Source organism: Acomys minous, assembly GCF_964271855.1.
Source record: "Acomys minous genome assembly, chromosome: 12".
Classification (NCBI taxonomy): Eukaryota; Metazoa; Chordata; class Mammalia; order Rodentia; family Muridae; genus Acomys; species Acomys minous.
Window position 1 is genome coordinate 75,950,346 of NC_140493.1, and position 17,761 is coordinate 75,968,106.

At 44.1% G+C, this 17,761-nt stretch overlaps 1 protein-coding gene across 5 annotated transcripts; it reads right to left on the reverse strand.

Annotated features, from left to right (window-relative positions):
• Nucleotides 1-455: 455 nt before the first annotated feature.
• On the reverse strand, nucleotides 456-17,411 carry SLFN11 (schlafen family member 11). 5 transcript variants are annotated; one of them, XM_084751047.1, is made up of 5 exons: nucleotides 17,157-17,411; nucleotides 11,749-12,815; nucleotides 8,727-8,879; nucleotides 3,227-3,950; nucleotides 456-3,062 (listed from the first exon to the last, which is right to left on the reverse strand). In XM_084751047.1, exons 2-5 carry the CDS (start codon nucleotides 12,800-12,802, stop codon nucleotides 2,237-2,239), a joined length of 2,757 nt encoding a protein of 918 aa, XP_084607173.1. In that variant the 5' UTR covers nucleotides 12,803-12,815; nucleotides 17,157-17,411; the 3' UTR covers nucleotides 456-2,236. The 5 variants fall into 5 exon arrangements, with proteins under 5 accessions (XP_084607173.1, XP_084607175.1, XP_084607176.1 ...); XM_084751049.1 differs by lacking the exon at nucleotides 17,157-17,411 and adding an exon at nucleotides 16,542-16,730; XM_084751050.1 differs by lacking the exon at nucleotides 17,157-17,411 and adding an exon at nucleotides 16,512-16,730.
• Nucleotides 17,412-17,761: the final 350 nt, after the last annotated feature.

Sequence of the window (17,761 nt, forward strand, 5' to 3'; positions counted from 1 at the left end):
GCCTTGAACTCAGATCTGCTTACCTCTGCCTCCTGGATTAAAGTCATGTTTGAATTCCAAATGGATCACATAGACCTAGAAGGCCTTTGGATGTGACCTCTTGTCAGAACAGCTGTGCTCTACGTTAAAATCCCTCTATACTGAAGGACCTCAGCTAGATTTTGCTTTCCTGTCATTGGTGATTTGAACCTGAACCCAGAAGAACCTCATGCATCCTGTTCAAGCACTCTGCTACTGAGTTGCATCTCCGGGGACTAAAAATGATGAGAAGACTTCAGGATGTACTGTAGTGAAATATAAAATAAAACCTTTAAAAATATATGCTGATTTATTTGAATAAAACTGTTAGACCGCTAAAGAGACAAGAGGCCATATTTACTGTATAGCATCATAATCTCCAACATAGTTTGCTAGGGTTCAGGAACAGCCGCATATTGACCACTGAAACACCAGACTCAGATTGACGGAAGTTTATTTGAATGCTGAACAAGAACTGATCGGTCAGAGTCATAGCCTGTAAATTTAGACTGTGACATTGGTAACAAGAACTGACCAGTCAGGGATAGGGTCAGAACCTGGGAATCAGACTGTGACACTGATCTGCTTCTAAGGCGGGCTTTTAGAAAGAAAAACTAACCAGGTAATAATCAGGCAACCAGCATTTTAAGCTGTTGGCTGGGATTTAGGGTAGGAGAGCTCTTGGGGGCGTTTCAGCTCTCTGGGAGTAAAGAACGGGGCAGGATGTTGCAGCCATAACACTAATAGAACATTACTTATCTTTAACTCAAGCAGAACATGTATTTAGCATCTATTGTTTTATTCTAAGCAGCAAAGCATTGAACCTTCCTGGTTTTAGGCACATGGGTCCTGAGAACTTGAACTTAATTTCACCTTATAATCAAAATGGAGACTTGGAGTCCAAATGGCTTCTGATAGGCTAAGAGCTGGTGTTAACAGAGGAGCTACAGTCATGTTAGGAACTAAATAAAGTAGGTCTCAGGGGAGGGGCTATGGAGCGTAAGCAGGTTACAACAAGTTGTTATCCCTAACAGATCTGATTAAAAACAGAAAGAGGGAAGATGTAATGAAACGTAAAGTAAAGCTTTGAGTGAAATGTATAGTAAAATCTCTTGTGTCTGGCTTTGAGTGAAATGTTTCGGCAAAACCTTTGCTTGCTTTGGATTAATCAGCAGAGGCTGAGAAATTGTTTCGAGACTGCTTGGGTCTTGGAAAAAAATGTTTCCTGGAAAGTCTGTACTAGGTGCTATGCTGGAGCTTGTGTGTACACAGACCTTGGTGCTAAGACACTCCTGACAAACCTGGAGTTCTTACTTTTGACTGTATCTAGTCATGGTGAAAAGGGACTAAGAATTATGTGGGCTGTCTGTTCTCTCCGGCAGCAAGGGCAAGCTAACTTTGGTAGTTACAACCTTTCCCAGCCCCAATTAGCCTTGTATAATGTTCGAATGAAATAACTGACCAGGTGTGGTGGCACACGCTTTTAATGTCAGCACTCTGGAGGCAGAGGCAGGCAGATCTTTGTGATTTCAAGGCCAGTCTGGTCTACAAAGGGAGTCTAGGACGGTCAAGGCTACCCAGAGAAATCCTGTCTCAAAAAGCCAAAAGAAAAAAGAAAAAAATAAATAAATAAAAGAAAAGGAAGAAAAAAAAAGAAAGAACTGGATTGAGCTAACTGGTGTCAGTCTTTTCCAAGAAGGCTGAACCCCTCTGCTCCTTCGGAAATGAAGGCTTAGCATCTTGATGAGATTCTCTCTCTACTGCAGCATGTTGGAATACATTGTATTTCTGTGTGCCTCTGTATATTCAATTGTTGATTGCTGAACTGACAGAGAGCTAAGGGCTAGCCAGATTTTAGTATTGCATTTTTTTTTTATGGACCATCACCTGTCTTGTATTTTGTAAGCCCAGAAGATGAAGGTCACCCAGCCTTTACTGCCTAAGAGTTAGATCAGTGCTGTATGGATGCTGATTAGTTATAATAAAGAGCTGGGTGCTCAATATCTGGGACAAGAAGTTCTAAAGCAGGACTTCCGGGCAGGCACAGACATAGGCAGAAGTAGAAGATTCAAGTAGGAAAAGGAGAAAACAAGATGGGTCTACAGAGCTGGGAGGTAAAGGGCTAGCTACGTGCCAGGCTGTAGGCTAGGCAGCCTGGTTTAAACAGTACCTGGCTGGGAGTTTGTCATAGAAAAAAAAATGCCTAAGCTTTAAAATATTAAAACGCATCCATGTCTTGCTCATAATGTGGTGGGATCTCGTACCTACGATCAGCATTAAACAATATATACAGATGTTTCTTTGCTCTGGAAGCCAGACAGAGCAGTAGGTTGTGGAAAATGGGCAGCTCAACTGCATAGGGATCAATACCAAACACAATGCTTCTTTCCAGGCCGGAGAACCGACGGATGCTGTCAAACATGTCAGAAGTACAGACGGCCGCATCGTCCATACTAGGCTCTCTTTTCTTTCTTATTTCTCTCTGGAATTTACTTTTAGAGCCTTCTTTTTCCCTGTCTGTGCTAAAAAGCACTGCAATATCGCGGGGAGAATAGCCATTACTCAAGAAAAAATCACACTTATCTGCTACATAGCTCACCATCTCTTCCAAACTCAAGTACCTAAGTTCACACCTGCCGGATACACCTTGAGACCAGCTAAATTCATCGACCATCTCCAGGGACGCAGGGGGGATGCTGATTGGAGGGTTATTTCTGATTTCTTGCATTATTTTCTGTAGGAACGCAGCTATTTTATCTGCATTGCGTACCACTTTTGTCAGCTCTTCCTTTGGATCTTGCCGCGAGAACCGTGGGAGGCCACTCTTTTGCAAGTGACTGGTCTGAAAATAGTCCAGAAAGATCCAGAGAATTCCAGGACAATCTCTCTGTCTCTGAGTGATTCTCTCTGCTTTCTCATACCAGTCCCCATCCTCGGTGCGGAAATTCTGGGCCTCATCAACAATGATGTGTTGGATCATCTCTGTCTTGAAGTGCTTTCTCATGAAGGTTGTCCGTGTCACCGCCTGGCAGAGAGATTTTGCCCTGTAACAGTGAAAAGGACATTATCTTTTTCTCTAACTGTTTCATATGCTGTTGCATTGTAGTCATGGGTCATTTTACTGTCTAATTCTCAAGAATCATGGTATCATAACAGACAAATTCAAACCCAGATTGGTAACACACAGACGTACAATCCAAACACTTACTGGATGAAGTCCCTCAAACGTTGATTTTCACAGATGTAGAGAATTCTATTTGCTCCACAGTGGAATGTGTTTCTGATCTTTTCCATGATTTTTATGGCCATGATCGTCTTCCCTGAGCCCGGCAAGCCATGCACAAACAGTTTTCTGGTTCTGCGGAGACTTTTTGAGAGTATCTCATACTGTTGGGCTGTGAGAAGATTCAAAATTTCACACCCGAGCTGGTCACTCAAGAAAGACCTGAAAGTGAGCAAGACAATCACAAGAGCCTGCAGCAAGGCTTCCAGTGCCTGGGTGTTCGCAAGGTTATAGGAGCTTGGGTAATCAATAGGAGCCACTGACTCCCGATGGGTCTCGGCACTGTTCTCAGGACTCAGGCAGAGAACCCTGGTCAGGACACACAGCCTGCCAGTGTAGCCACCGGTGGTCACTAGCTTCTGCTTCAGGGTAAAGGCAATACGGGTGCAGTAGCCCTGTCCCCACTCTTCCTGCTTCTCAAGGATGGTGTAGAGGATGGGGGCGCTCTTCTCTGCAATCAGCAGAGCATCACAGATGACCCCCGGCTTCTCTTCCAAGTCCAGGTCCACAGCCCAGCTTCTCGAGATGATCAGCACCCCACAGGAGAGAGGGTGCACTTGCTGGCTTATTAAGTCCTCTAGTCTCTCGTACTGTGAGCGCAGCTCCGTCCACAGCGATTCAGGAGTGTAGCGCAAGCGTCCTGGTGACACTGGACAGGAAAAGAATAGATAAGATTTCAAACAAATGTTTGTATTCCTTTGAACGACTCACATATTCTGTTTAAGTGGAGAATTAAGTAGACGGCCAATATATAGCAAACGCAATGGCATTTTTTTGGAAGTTTTTTTTTTTTGTCTCATATGCTTTATCTGGAGACATATATATACTATATATAATATATATATAGCCTTACAGGTCTTTTGCTTACTTATTATGGTTTCTGATTTTGTGTTCTTATGGGATGGATGTGTGTGTGTGTGCGCGCGCGTGTGTGTGTGTGCGCGCGCGCGCGTGCGCGCGCGAGTACGCATGCGTGCGCATGCATGCTCTGTATGTGTTTCTTGTTCTTTTTCTTTGGTTCTTTTTTTTTCCTGGTTTGTTTGTTTAGTTGCCTGTTTTCTAATGAGAGAAAGAGGATAAAAGGGTGTGGATTTGATGGGTAGGGAGGATCTGTGAGGAGTTGGGGAAACCGTAATTAGAATATATTGTATGAAAAACTCTATTCTCTGTCTCTGTCTCTCTCTGTCTTTGTCTGTCTTTCTGTCTCTGTCTCTGTCTCCATCTCTGTCTCTTGACAGGCTTCTCTGTGTGTAGCCCTGGCTGTCCTGGAACTCGATTTGTACACCAGGCTGGCCTTGAACTCACAGAGATCCGCCTGCCTCTGCCTCTTAAGTGCTGGGATTAAAAGTGTGTGTCACCACACCTGGCGAAAAAAAAAAACTCTATTCTCAGTAAAAATTAAATTTATAAAACATTATACATTTATATAAAAATAAAAAGGAATGCTAAGCCCCTATGTATAATACAAGAGGTAGTTTAGAGAAGTCCATCTGTATACATCCACCTTGAGTCATAACCCACCGAGCTGATGGAATGATGTTGCTTTGCCATTATCTTACAGAGAGGTCTGGGCCAACCAAAATGGAATTTATTGCACCTAAAGAATTGAAAAAAAAAAGCCGGTGTGGTGGCGCACACCTTTGATCCTAGCACTCAGGAGGCAGAGGCAGGTGGATCGCTGTGAGTTCAAGGCCAGCCTTGTCTATAAGGGGAGTCCAGGACAGCCAAGGCTACACAGAGAAACCCTGTCTCAAACAACAACAAAAATAACAAAAAATAACCAAAAAAAGAAAAAAAGGGGGGTGTGTTGGTTAACAATTAAACTTTATTATACAACCCAACTAACACACACAAGAAGGAAAAAAAGGTTAAAGGGATAGAAGAATAAACCTCCTGGAATCCTTTGGCAGGACGGGTCCTTAGGTGTTTATGTCCCACGAGCTGGTCCGGTCCCTTCCTCTCTCTCCGCGCCTCCTCCTTCACTCCTTTTTCCTCTTGTTTTTTTCTCCCCCACCTTTCTAGTCATATGCAAAGGGCAGTCCCTTCTCCCTTCGAGGGTCAATTAGGAAAACAATAGCCACGGTGGGGTTCCTAGGTAGGCTTCCTGAATTTTAAGCCCAGGAAGGCTCCAAACAGTCTCTCACAAGGTATTCATGGTGTGCCCCAAGGGTAAAGCCCGCCAAGACTGTTTCCACCTGTGACAAAGCTTAATCTTTTTCACACCTCATCCTTCTCTTTAAAAAATTAAGAACTATATACACATATATACATATATACATACTCATCAGGAATCAAGAACATAACAAAGTCCTTTTATACTTGTTAACCTAAGGGAAAGTATACCACTATCCTACCAAAGAGAGTCCTTTTCTTTTATGAGAAATTGTAATTATTAATCTACTAAAGCTTCTAGTAACACTGTGGTTATCTAGTCTTTAATCTTATTAGAGACCCAAGAAGGAAAATCTATCTAATAAAGGAAGTGCTGGCAGGCAACTTCCAAGTTGTAGGGTACAGAGAGAGCAGACTGCCTGGATAGTCACCGAATTCTCTCTTTTATTGGGGCAATCAGTCTTTAGCCTTATCGGCCCAAAACATCCAACGAACTGCTTTTTGAAGCAGGAAATCCGACGGTCTGGTCCATCTATTTTCTTTAAAGCTGGACAGTCATCTTTCCAGCATCATTGTTGATCGTTGTAGACAGTCAGCCTGTCATCAGCCGTAGAGATAAGAGCAGTAGCAGAGCAGTTTTTCCGTCTAGTGACCATTTTGTCACCAGCGTCTCTTGAAGCCCCCATCTTTAATGATGCAAATGGAGAGGCGGCCAGGAGCGGATGTCTCTCTCTGTCAGGAAAGCCCTCATCATTAAATGCCATATTTTGTGGATCTCTGAAGAGTTTGAAGAGCAAATCTATCTATTCTTACAGTTATCAATCTATTCCTTTGAAGACATAGACAAGCTATTAAACAAACCTGCTCTATAACAAAGTGAGTATCTAATAGGATTTCTACGTAACTAAATACCAACTTTTATCCCCGATGATTCCAAACAGTTTTTTATAAGACATTAGTGGTACATGAATAATACATCAAATAAACATTGAACAAAAAGAACGTAAATTTCTGACATACAATATACAATATTTTGTCAACATATAACATACAATACATAAGGCAAAAATGAATGGAATATACAATTTAAGTTCATATCAATGTGAAGCAAAAGTTGAAGTCTTAAATTTCCGTCAATCAAAAGTCTTAAATTTTCATCAATCTACAATACCAATGTAGAATTTTTTAAGTTAGTAGATTCAATAATCTACCTTTTATTCTACAATCCTGTATCCTCCCTTCCTTCCCCCCTTTTTGACCAAAGGTGCCTTTTGTTTTTCCAGCCCTTTCACTTTTTTTTGTATTTTGTCTATTTGTTCAGTCAAGTCAGTAATTCTTTCCAAAAGGATAGAGCTTATTGACTCTTTCTGATTTTTTTGGCTTTTCGGTCTCTCTATTTTTTGTCCTTTATCACTACCAAATGCCAAAAATTCTATCCGTTTTCCCATCCCTTTATTTTTATACCTCAGCCTTTCTATCTGTCCAGTCAAATCTGTAATCTTTTTCAAAAGGATAGAACTTACTGACCCTTCCGGCTTTTCTATGTCATTAGCCTGTCTTTTAATCCTTCTAAGCACGAAATATTGTAATAAAAGGACAATGAGAAAACAAAGAATTCCCTCTAAGTATAATGTAGGAAAGAGTTTTGCAACAGCAGTTGCAATTTTGCCAATACCCTGAAACAACATTTTTATCCCGTGGAATACTGAATCTTTCCTCATATCATTAGGGATTGTGGAACCCATCGGGCCCCACATCGGGCGCCAGGGGTGGGGGGAATAAATCTATGCAGTCACTCCTGCATCAGATTCCTTTGTGGAAAGTTTAAAAACAATTTTGGTAAGCTAATAAGTAGAAATAGCTCAAAGTAAGTTAACTTTGAGAATGGACCTAACGCCATCCTGACACATTAATTACCAGGGCAATTAATACATGTTTATACCATGTACATGATGTGTCTGTATCAGAGTTGATTAATAGATCTCATGTATGTTCAATGTGTGACATTAATGAAGCATTTCCTTCCTTCAGAAACCTGGATCTTTTCTAAGTAGGATTTTTTTTTAAGACAAAACATTCTACAATCTAACATTACCCATGGTGTGAAAGTATTATTTTGTACCAAGATTAGACTCTGGGGACTCTGCTTCACTACCTCCCTTCAAGACAAATTACAAATGGCTCCCCAGTGCCCCCTATCTGCCATGTGAATGCTTATGTTCTTTCCTTCATCCTTAAAAGCTGACTAAAGGTGACAACTATGTCACCGTGCTTCCATGTTAAGGCCTCGGCGATGACTGCATTGGTGCAGTGAGTTCCAGGACCAGGGCCAGAACTCCTTAAGAAGCTGCCCCAAGTGTACACGCTAAATTGTCAGAGGGGACATTGGCCTCTGCATATTCAACTATCAGGTTTTGCTAGTCCTATGCTAGATGACTTCAAGGGTCCCTGGACCTCATCCCAAGAGATTTGTAGCATGGTCCCTTCATAAGCTGGGTGTTGCAGAAGCCAATCTCATTGATTTCTCTTTTTTTAAATTGATATTTAAATTTTTTTACATATATATATATTGTATTTGTTTTTCAAGACAGTAAACCAGGCTGACTGCAAACTCACTGCAATTTACCTGCCTCTACCTCCTGAATGGTGGGATTAAAGATGTGCGCCACCATGCCCGGCTTACATTTATATTATTATACTTATATAAGATAAATTACATAGAACCAGAAAAACTACGAAACAACCAGGAATTATATATTAGTGTTACATTCATTGTGTTTTGGCAACCTTGAAGAAAACATTTTCCTATCTTGGTGAGTCTAAAATTCTGAATGTAAATCAATATCTATCCTATCTCATCTCTATCAACTTAAAACATCTATCTATACCTAAAAACATCTTAACTTCTAAACAACTAAGCTTAATTGTGAAATTAAGCTATTTGGTTTTCAACCCCATCAGAGACTTGAGGAGGAATAAAATTAACTACCTGAGTAAACAGGAAGTGCAGATTAGCAGCTTCCAAACTGGGGGAAAAAAAAAAGACAGAGACAGCTTGTGGCCTGAAAAGTCACCCATAACTCTCTATAATGTTGGAGCATCATCTGTGGCCTTCTGGTCTGATATATCTGACAGACATATTTGTGAGGCAGAAACTATTGAGGACTTGCTTACCCTGTCTTAGCAGAATTTGGCTGTCAACTCTATCTGCATCCAAACTTGCCTGTTTTTAGGCAGAATTCTGTCAGTGGTCACTGACTTCTTTTTAACCAAAGGTATCATTTCTCTCAGTGGAAAAGCTAGCTGTTCATACCTGGAAATAAACGCTTTTGCAGATCGACTTTATGTTCCAGTCCTTTCTTAGAGTACACTGGTCTGCAGCGTGGAGGGCTGTTGGATAGATTCAGCTGGCATTCAAAGTTTTGAGACAGGTCACTGAGGGAAGACTGCTGATTGGGAGCTGCCTCTGTGTGACACAGGGAATGGAAAGAGTCAGAGTAAGAAAGCATAGGCTGTATTCCAAAAGGGGAAAATTGGAAGGACGTCAGGAACCCCAAGATCCAGAAGATGATATGAGCAGCCCCGGTGAACAGACCGGAAGCCCTACCCACATGACAAAAGCACAGTCCTCAAAATTTTCCAGTCCAATTGGAGGTTCTAGGGAAGAGAGACCCCTCTGACATCATGGGTAAGCAATGGACAGGAGGTTCACTCCGTCAATTCACTGGGCGCCAACTTGATAGTGAACGCATTGGTCAGTACTGAGCTACCCTGGTGTCCTGATAGTAAGCAACAATGTCAAATCAGGGACCCTGGTGTCAGCCTGCCACAGTTCCAGGGTAGGAGATAGCTGTGAACGATAAGCATGGGCAAGGAAGGACAAGACGCTGACATGCCAAGTAGTTTAGGTAGCAGGAGGCTGGACAGAAAGTGACGGTTGGGAATGGAGAGATGGCTCAGAGGTCAAGAGCACTGGCTGATCTTGTAGAGGTCCAGGGTTTGCTTCCCAGCACCACATGGTGGCTCACAACCGTTTATAACTGCAGTTCTGAGGATCCAGTGCCCTCTTTTGGTCTCCTCAGACCTGGAAAGCACCTGGTGCAAATACATTCACGCCTGGAAACATTCGTGCATTAAAAATAAAATAAAATAAAGCAAGGGAAGGCATAACGGGTGGAAGCCTGCCCAGTGTGGTATAAAGCTGAGGGTCTAGTAGCCATGGCCTCGATATAAAGTGCTGGCCCAGCCAACAGTAAATAAATACATATGCACTGTATGTTAGTGCATTGGATTTCCTAAAACACTACCAGACACTAAGGGACAGATAGGTCAAGATACAATAATGGTGAGTGGCAATGTCATCAACAGGTAAAGAGATGCGATGAATGTCCCAGCCATCTACAGAATGTTCCACTTAACAGCTGCGGAATACATACTATTCCCAGAAGCCCAGAGATCTTCCTCCAAAGTAGATCACATTGCAAGCCTCTAAGCAACTAATAAGAGGACGGAGAGAAGTCTCAGAGGTTAAAAACACTGCCTGCTCTCTCAGAGGACCCAGGTTCAATTCCCAGCACCTACATCATGGCTGATACTGTCCTATAATTACAGTTCCTTGGCATCCACGGCCTATATATTAAAAAAAAAAAAATTAGACCTTATCACTGACGGATGGGTACCCTGCATCTGCGCTTTAGCAGTTGCTAAGGCCCTCGTCTGTGAATCCAAAAACCTAACCTTTGGGTCTCCTTCCACAACCTGCCCCACCCCCTGATGTATAAAGGCTTACAAACTCCACCTCCCTCCCACGCTCTCTCTCCGGGTGGCACCAGTAAGAGATGCCACACCTACTTTTGAATCAAGCTCACCCTTCCGCCATCTCAAATTTTCTTCCCCGACCAAACACAGACCACGCCCCATCTCGTTCTTGAGTTGAATCCTTAGAAGAACTACTGTCCCGTCTCTCAGACCTACAGGAGGACACATTGCCTTGGGCCACTTATACCCAGCGCATAGAAGACAGTTCCTTTTTATACAAGGGGCTTTGAAAAGCGGGCTATGCCCTAGTGTCGGATCCCTTACTCTGTCATCTCCACTCTCTCTTAAGGAACTTTACTGATCACCACCTACCCTGGCCATACGCCAACTCCTGTCTGTCCCAATTCCACATTGAGGATCTTGTCCTTTCCTCCCCCTCTGGACCAATGACCTTCACCCTGTGCTCCTAAACTGAAGGACCCTTTTAAGGTAACTCTTGTAACCTCCACAGCCACTAAGCTCGAGGGTCTCTCTTGTTGGATTCACCTAACCCACTTCAAGCCCTTTCACTTATATTCTTCCACCTTAAGACAACAGCCCATCCTACATATCAACCCTAACAGGGCTCTGCTTCCTTAAGTCTCAGAGGATGCTGAGAGCCACCACCTTGTTCCCGGTTCCGGAAGAATGACGCTTCACCTGCCTGCTTCCTCTACGACCAGACTGAAGACGATTGTAAAGAATGGCCAGAGAGAGGCTGGAGAGATGGCTCAGTGGTTAAGAGTACTGTCTGCTCTTCCAAAGGACCTGGGTTCAATTCCCAGCACCCACATGGCAGCTCACAACTGTCTGTAACTCCAGTTCCAAGGCATCTGACACCTACATACCAATGCACATAAAATAAACTTAAAAAAAAAATGGCCAGACAGATCTCAAGACTGTGTATCCTTGCTGAGTCCCTCCCCTACCACGAAATAGGATCCTTCACCTCTAAATCAGGGACCCCTGGGACCCCAGGTGGGAAACGGCTTCTACCTTTTCTTCAGCCCCCAGCACACGGTGTGCACAATTAAACCATAGAGAAAACATGTCCCGAGATACTCAAGCCCTGGAGATAGAAAAGGCAGAGGAGGTGTTTCAACATTCCTCCAAGGTTTTAACCGATTTAACCTTTCCTTTCCTAAGTAATACAGACCTATCATTTCTTCTCCTGCTTCAGACTTTGACCTTGGCACAAGATCCTCTTGCCACAAACCCCTTTCAGTAGCAGGATACAAAACAAAACAAAACAAAACAAAAAACAATATATGCCATTGGTGATGGCCCATGCCTTTAATCCCAGTCCTTGGCAGGCAGATCTCTGTGAGTTCGAGGCTAGCCTGGTCTATGGAACAAGTTCCAGGGATAGCTATGGCTACACAGAGAAACCATGTCTCAATACAACAGCAACAAGCACAAGGGTTCAGAGAAAGCCAGCCTCAGTGCGTGTAATGAACTCAGGTTTTCAGAGTGGGAAGGATTCAGAGGAACTCAAAAGAGGCAGAAAGGACAGAGAAGGAAGGACTCTTGCCTCTTACCTGGGCCAAAGTCCATCAGCATGCCTACCCATTCCTCGGTGCTCAGGCTGTACACGCCTTTCGCCTTGTCTACCATGAATGAAACGGGAGCTCCGGAGAACACTGCACAGCAGAACGGCTCTACTTTGATCACACAAAGATAACCATACAAATGTCCCTCTCGAAACACATCTATGACTCTGGTCTCGTAAGACAACTTTCCTTTACATGAAGAAAAATGGAAAACTGGCAACTTGGATATTGCTTCATTTGCCACTGTTTTCAAGGAGTCGCGGTCCACGTGGTCTTTTGGGCATCCCAGGACTCTTTTACTCTTATCTTCCACTCCAATGAAAAGATAGCCTCCGTGTGTGTTTGCGAATGCGGAGATGTACTCTGCTGTCACATTTTTTATATACTCTTGGGCATGTTTTGTAGAGAATTGTTTAAACTCTATGGATGTAGTTTCAGGAAAAAGCAAGCTTTGACCATATTCAAGTTTCTCACTTTGGAAAATTTCAAAAGCAGGATTTGATTCAGGGCTGCCCCCAGACATAACCCTGGGAATTTTAGCATGTGGTGCTCCGTCATCAGTCGGATTATATTTGGCGTTCCTCTTCTTGTCTTCCAGAAATTCAAATGCAGCTCTTGAATCCATGAGAAGTTTAGATGTTAAGCCTCTACTGTACAATGAAGAGCTTACGCTGCAAATTCGAGGCTTGGTAAAACCTTCTTCAGGGCCGCAGCTCCAAGATTTAACAAAAATGTAAAACCGGTTGCCTCGTTGCTTGGTCTCTAAGAAAGCATGCAGATTAGAAGATGGACCAAGCTCCCTCAAAGACTGTTCCAAGTCCAGTCCCATCTCCACAGGATGCTCACTCTTGTCAGCTTTCTGCATCTCAATAACTCCTCCTCCAGAGTTTAACAGAGCACAAGCAGCCTGCATAATTCTTTTGTTCTCCTCTGTTCTCTTCCTTTTGTCCATTTTCTTTCGATTTTCTTCTCCAAGAGTCACTTCTCCTACATAGATGACTAAGTCTGGGTGAGATGGGATCACCTCCAAGGAGGGATTCATCTCCACACTGATCCTACAGGCAAACAATCCAAACATTTGTGTTACTTTTACTAAAATCTTAATTTCCCCCATAGCACACAATTTATTCATCTACTTATTAAAAATATTTCATATAAGCCAAATATATCCTGTCAAAGCAACAAAATATCGAGTAAGATAAAGATATTCTTTTCTCTTTAGAAACTGTTTTGAGGGGATAATAGACAATTTACCATCACATGGATATGGGTTATAGGAGGAAAACCACATTAAAACAGTGTCTGAACTAATTTGGCTATTAAACTGTTTTGATAATACTCTCAGGAGGAGATGATGTCATCTATTCACCAGGATTGTCAGGGTGAAGCCATCAGCATTGAGGTACAAGAGCAAGAGGGATCAAGTAATGCAAACGTGTACAATAGCACAGCTTGGAACATATTTCTTTTTCTTTTTAATTTTAGTAATGTATTTTATTTGAATGCATATCTCATCAATCTTTTTAAGTTTTTTAAAAAATAACTTATTCAGATTACATCCCGATTGTTATCCCCTCACTTGTATCTTCCTGTCCCCCCCCTTCACCCAATTCCCCTCCCCTAGGCCTGTGACAGGAGGGGACTTCCTCCCCTACGATAGGGTCACAGGTCTCATCTGATAGCCTGCTTCCCCTTCCTTTGAGTGTTACCAGGCCTCCCTGCCAAGGGAAAATGGTCAAATAGGGGGCACCAGAGTTCATGTCAGAGTCAGTCCCTACTGTCCACACAATTGTGGAGAATGCACTGTCCATTGGCTAGATCTGAATAGGGGGTCTAGGTTGACTTCATGCATTGTCCTTGGTTGGTACAGCAATTTGTGCAGGGCCCCCTGGGTTCCAGATCTGCCAGCCTTGATGGTCTTCTTGCAGGGTTCCTGGACCCTCTGTGTCCTTCTATCTCCCCATTCTCCTATGCCACTCTCACCCGGAGTCCCAACAGCAAGTTGGAACATTATTTCTAGCGAGTTAGGGGATAAATAAAGAATATACTGTAAGGAAGTGTCAAAAAGGACATGAAAAGCCAGAGGTAGGAGAAAAACGGAAGGAATATGGTATGGGGCATGGAACACAAGGCCACCTGCTGAGTTTTTTCAGCTACGTGAGCTGAAAGATGAGAGCAGAAAGTTTTATTATATGATATAGTAAAATGTCAGGCAGCGATGGCACTGGGGAGGCAGAAAAAGGAGAATCTCTGAGTTCCAGGCCAGTCTGGCCTGCAAAGCGAGTCCAGGATAGCCAAGGCTCCACAGAGAAACCCTATCTTGGAAGAAAAAAAAAAAAAGTGGGGGTGGAGTGTTTCGTGAAATGACATAACTGGTGACTTTGAAAAGACACCCAGATGCTTTGGCCAATAGATGTCCAGTAAGCAAAACTGTATTAATTTCCACAATGGGTTGAACAATGAATACCAGGTACAAAAAAAAAGTCACTAGATAAACTTACAGAAAACAAAACAAAAATAGGTAATGAAATATACAGAAAGGAAGAAAAGTCAACGGTTCTCTTTTTTTTTTTTTTTTTTAAAGATGTGAAAATTAGGGCTGGAGAGGTGGCTCAGAGGTTAAGAGCACTGGCTGCTCTTCCAGAGGTCCTGAGTTCAATTCCCAGCAACCACATGGTGGTTCACACCCATCTATAAGGTGATCTGATGCCCTCTTCTGGCCTGCAGGGGTACATGCAGGCAGAATACTGTGTACATAATAATAAATAAATATATCTTTTTTTAACAATATTTACCGTGGATGAGAGAGAGAGAGCCAACAAGGAAGTGAGAGCTTAAAGACAGAGCAGGAGGCTCAGTGACCTGAGAGTCAAGGTTTGAAGAAGACTGTGGTCCAGAATCTGGCAGAAGATGGAGAAGAGGAGAAAAGCCAACCGCTGGCCTGAGTGAGGTCAGGTTATAGCTGTGGGGAGGCGGGCAGGCGAGAGAGTCTTCTAATGCATTCCCCCTTCTAACGCAGAGCCGCAGAGCCACACTCTGGAGAAGTGTAGTGAAACAGAGCAAAGGACAACTGGAGAAATCTCACAGCAATGTGGGGGAGAAAGGAAGTGCTCATGATGAAAAAAACGAGTGAACTGCATGTCTTAGCTAACTTTCAGCTGCTGTGGTAAGATACCCTGACAAGAGCAATTTAGGAAGACAAAGGCTTGACATGAGAAGTACAGATTACTCCCCCACTCCCGACTCCCCCTGTCTCCCCCTCTCCCACCCCTCTAATACCCACCCTCCCACTCCAGGCCCCTACCTCCCCCTCCCCCCTCCACTCCTCCGTCAGGAAGTGAAGGCAGCTGGAGTTTACACAGCTGGGTCACGGTGTAATCAGGCAGGAAGATATCTGACCTGCGCTAGCTTGCTCCTGTTTAGTCAGTCTAGGAACCACTCCCTGGAAATGGTGCCACCTCCTTTAGGATGGCTCTTCTCACCTCAGTTAACTTAACCCACATAATCACTCACAGACATGCCTGCGGATTAAACAATCCCTCGTGTGTGTGTGTGTGTGCGCGCCTTTCTCCATCACTATGACATGCCTTCATGCATCCAACACCCATGCATTTATAAAACATTATAATGACTGGAAAGAGGAATTTTATAGCTAGGCATGTACATTATGATAGTATTTGCATAAAAAGCTTAAAGACAATGGGCTTGGAGAGATGGCTCAGTGGCATATGAATGTTTTGCATGTAAGTATGCCTGTACACCACCTGCCTGTGGAGGTCAGAGAAGGGCATCAGATCCCCTGGGACCAAAGTTATGATGGTTGCTCACTGCCATGTGGGTGTTGGGAATTGAACCTGGGTCTTTTGCAGGAACAAGACATGTTCTTCACTGCTGAGCCATCTTTCCTGCTCCAGATAGTTGAGTTTTTAGGAAGGTTAAAAAAAAAAAAAAAAATATATATATATATATATGTATATATATATATCTTAAAAATGTCATATGACACAGACTAAAGCTGTAGTAGAGTTTGTTAGGCAAAATGCCTCCCAACAGTAAGTGAGAAGGGATGACACGGAGGGGCTTGTGGGACAACGGTCTATTATAAATGGCATCCTTCCACGAGAGCTGAAGAAAAGCAGTCATTGTCTCCTGTACACAACCAAACAGGCCTCTGACCGACGTGTGTCCAAAGTAAGAGTGAGGACACACACACAACTCTAGCTGGGCTGGAGCAGTACACTGGACAAAACAAACTGGGACTGGCTATCTTAGGACAGAACCGGAACAGAAAGGAAATGGGCTGTAGAGCAAGCGACATTTGGGAAACTGAAATCATAGGGTCCTTGGCTCTTTTCTGATAGCTCCAAGCGGATAAACTCCGGGTTAGACAGTAACTATTCCATTTCTGCCTCTTTGCTCCTCAGTTAAGGATTAAGAGGGGCTGCTCGGTTGCATCTGCCAACTCTCCAAAAACATTTCTATTTTAAAAACTGCACCTTGGGGCCTGAGGTTTGCACTTTTTGAATCTAGTTTGCACCTGCTGCTGAGCGCCACCTGTGCTGCGTGCGTGCAAGCGAGCGATACCGCCCCCCCCTCCTGTCCCTCACTCCTCTGCCCATCCCCCACCCCCTGCTTCCCCTATGCTGGCCTGATCAGGCTCCCACCCACCCGGATCACCCCTCATATGCCCATCGAGTCCTCGGCACCCACTTTAAAAGGAACTAGCTGCTGAGTCTGATAAAATATCTGACCCTCAGGCAGGAGAGACACACAGATGTCACCTCGGGCTTCTGGGCTGCGCTGGCCACCAAGTCCGGATCTGGAGGGGGTAGAACTCGGTGGGGGTGAAAGGGGAGCTGAGGGTCTCTAAGCAATCCGCGAAGAATCGGAGCCGGCAGGCCGGCCGGTCACACAGGTCCTGTGCGCGCTCCGGGTCCCAGCACCTAGGCGGTATTGAGATCCCGCCTTTTCCTTTCCAATGGTCGGCTCCTCCCCAGCCTCCTCCTCTCCACCCCGCCCAAGCCACCGAAAGAGATCAGTAGGAAGCTTACTAACTACCGGGAAACTTGAAACTCAGAATGTGTTTAATAAGTTAAATTTTTAATAATTCCAAATTTTGGATATATTGGAAACTCCAATATATCCGATTATTTCGGATTGTCCCTGCTGTTTTTAGTTTCCCTGTTGGTCTCCGCCTTCTGTCACTTTCATTCCTCCGTCAAGGACCCATCTATTTATCAACCAATCAACCAATTTATCGAATCTATTCACACGCCTATATGAATTACACAAGACAAGATAAAACGCACTCAAAAGGAGAAAAGCTTGTCCCCAGACCCTCTTACAACCACCAACCATCCACCCCTGGTCCCCTCAAAAGTCGCACTGGCTCCCACCTTTTCCAATCCGCGGGAAAAGACTCTTGAGAAGTTCTCTCGGTCTCCTTCCCCTGGCCGCCTTGGAAACAGAACTCAGCTTCCCGCCCAAATGCTGCAGAGCTGTGGTCGGTGGTGGTCCACTTGTGGATTGGTCACTCGCCTGTGGGGCTCAGGAGAGCAGCCCGGATTCCAGAGTGGGTTTGGCGGTGGTCACAAGGTGTTTGCGTCAACCCTTCTAGCTTTTGAGGAAAACGAAACTGCTCGGATTTTCTAGTCTGATGCGTGGTTTTGGCACGCTGCCAGGTTGAGTTCACTGTTGGTTCATGCTGGATTGGACCGTCTGGCTGGCCTTCTCTCTTCAGCTAAGCCCCCATCCTTGGCTTTGGGCAGGGCTCCTCGCTGCAGGCCTAGCCCAGTGATTTATAGCCTTCTGTGGGCCTTCTGAGCCTTCAGACAGGCTAGTCTCTGCTGTGGAAAGCCTGGGGAGCGAACAGAGATTGACGCTGGTCCCGGGGAAGGAGAGTGAGAGCGAAGATTTTTTCGGGATCTCAGCCCCTGGCCTCAGGGGTGAAAATTGATCCCTGTTAACCCCTCATACTTGCAGATCTTTATATGTTGTGTGT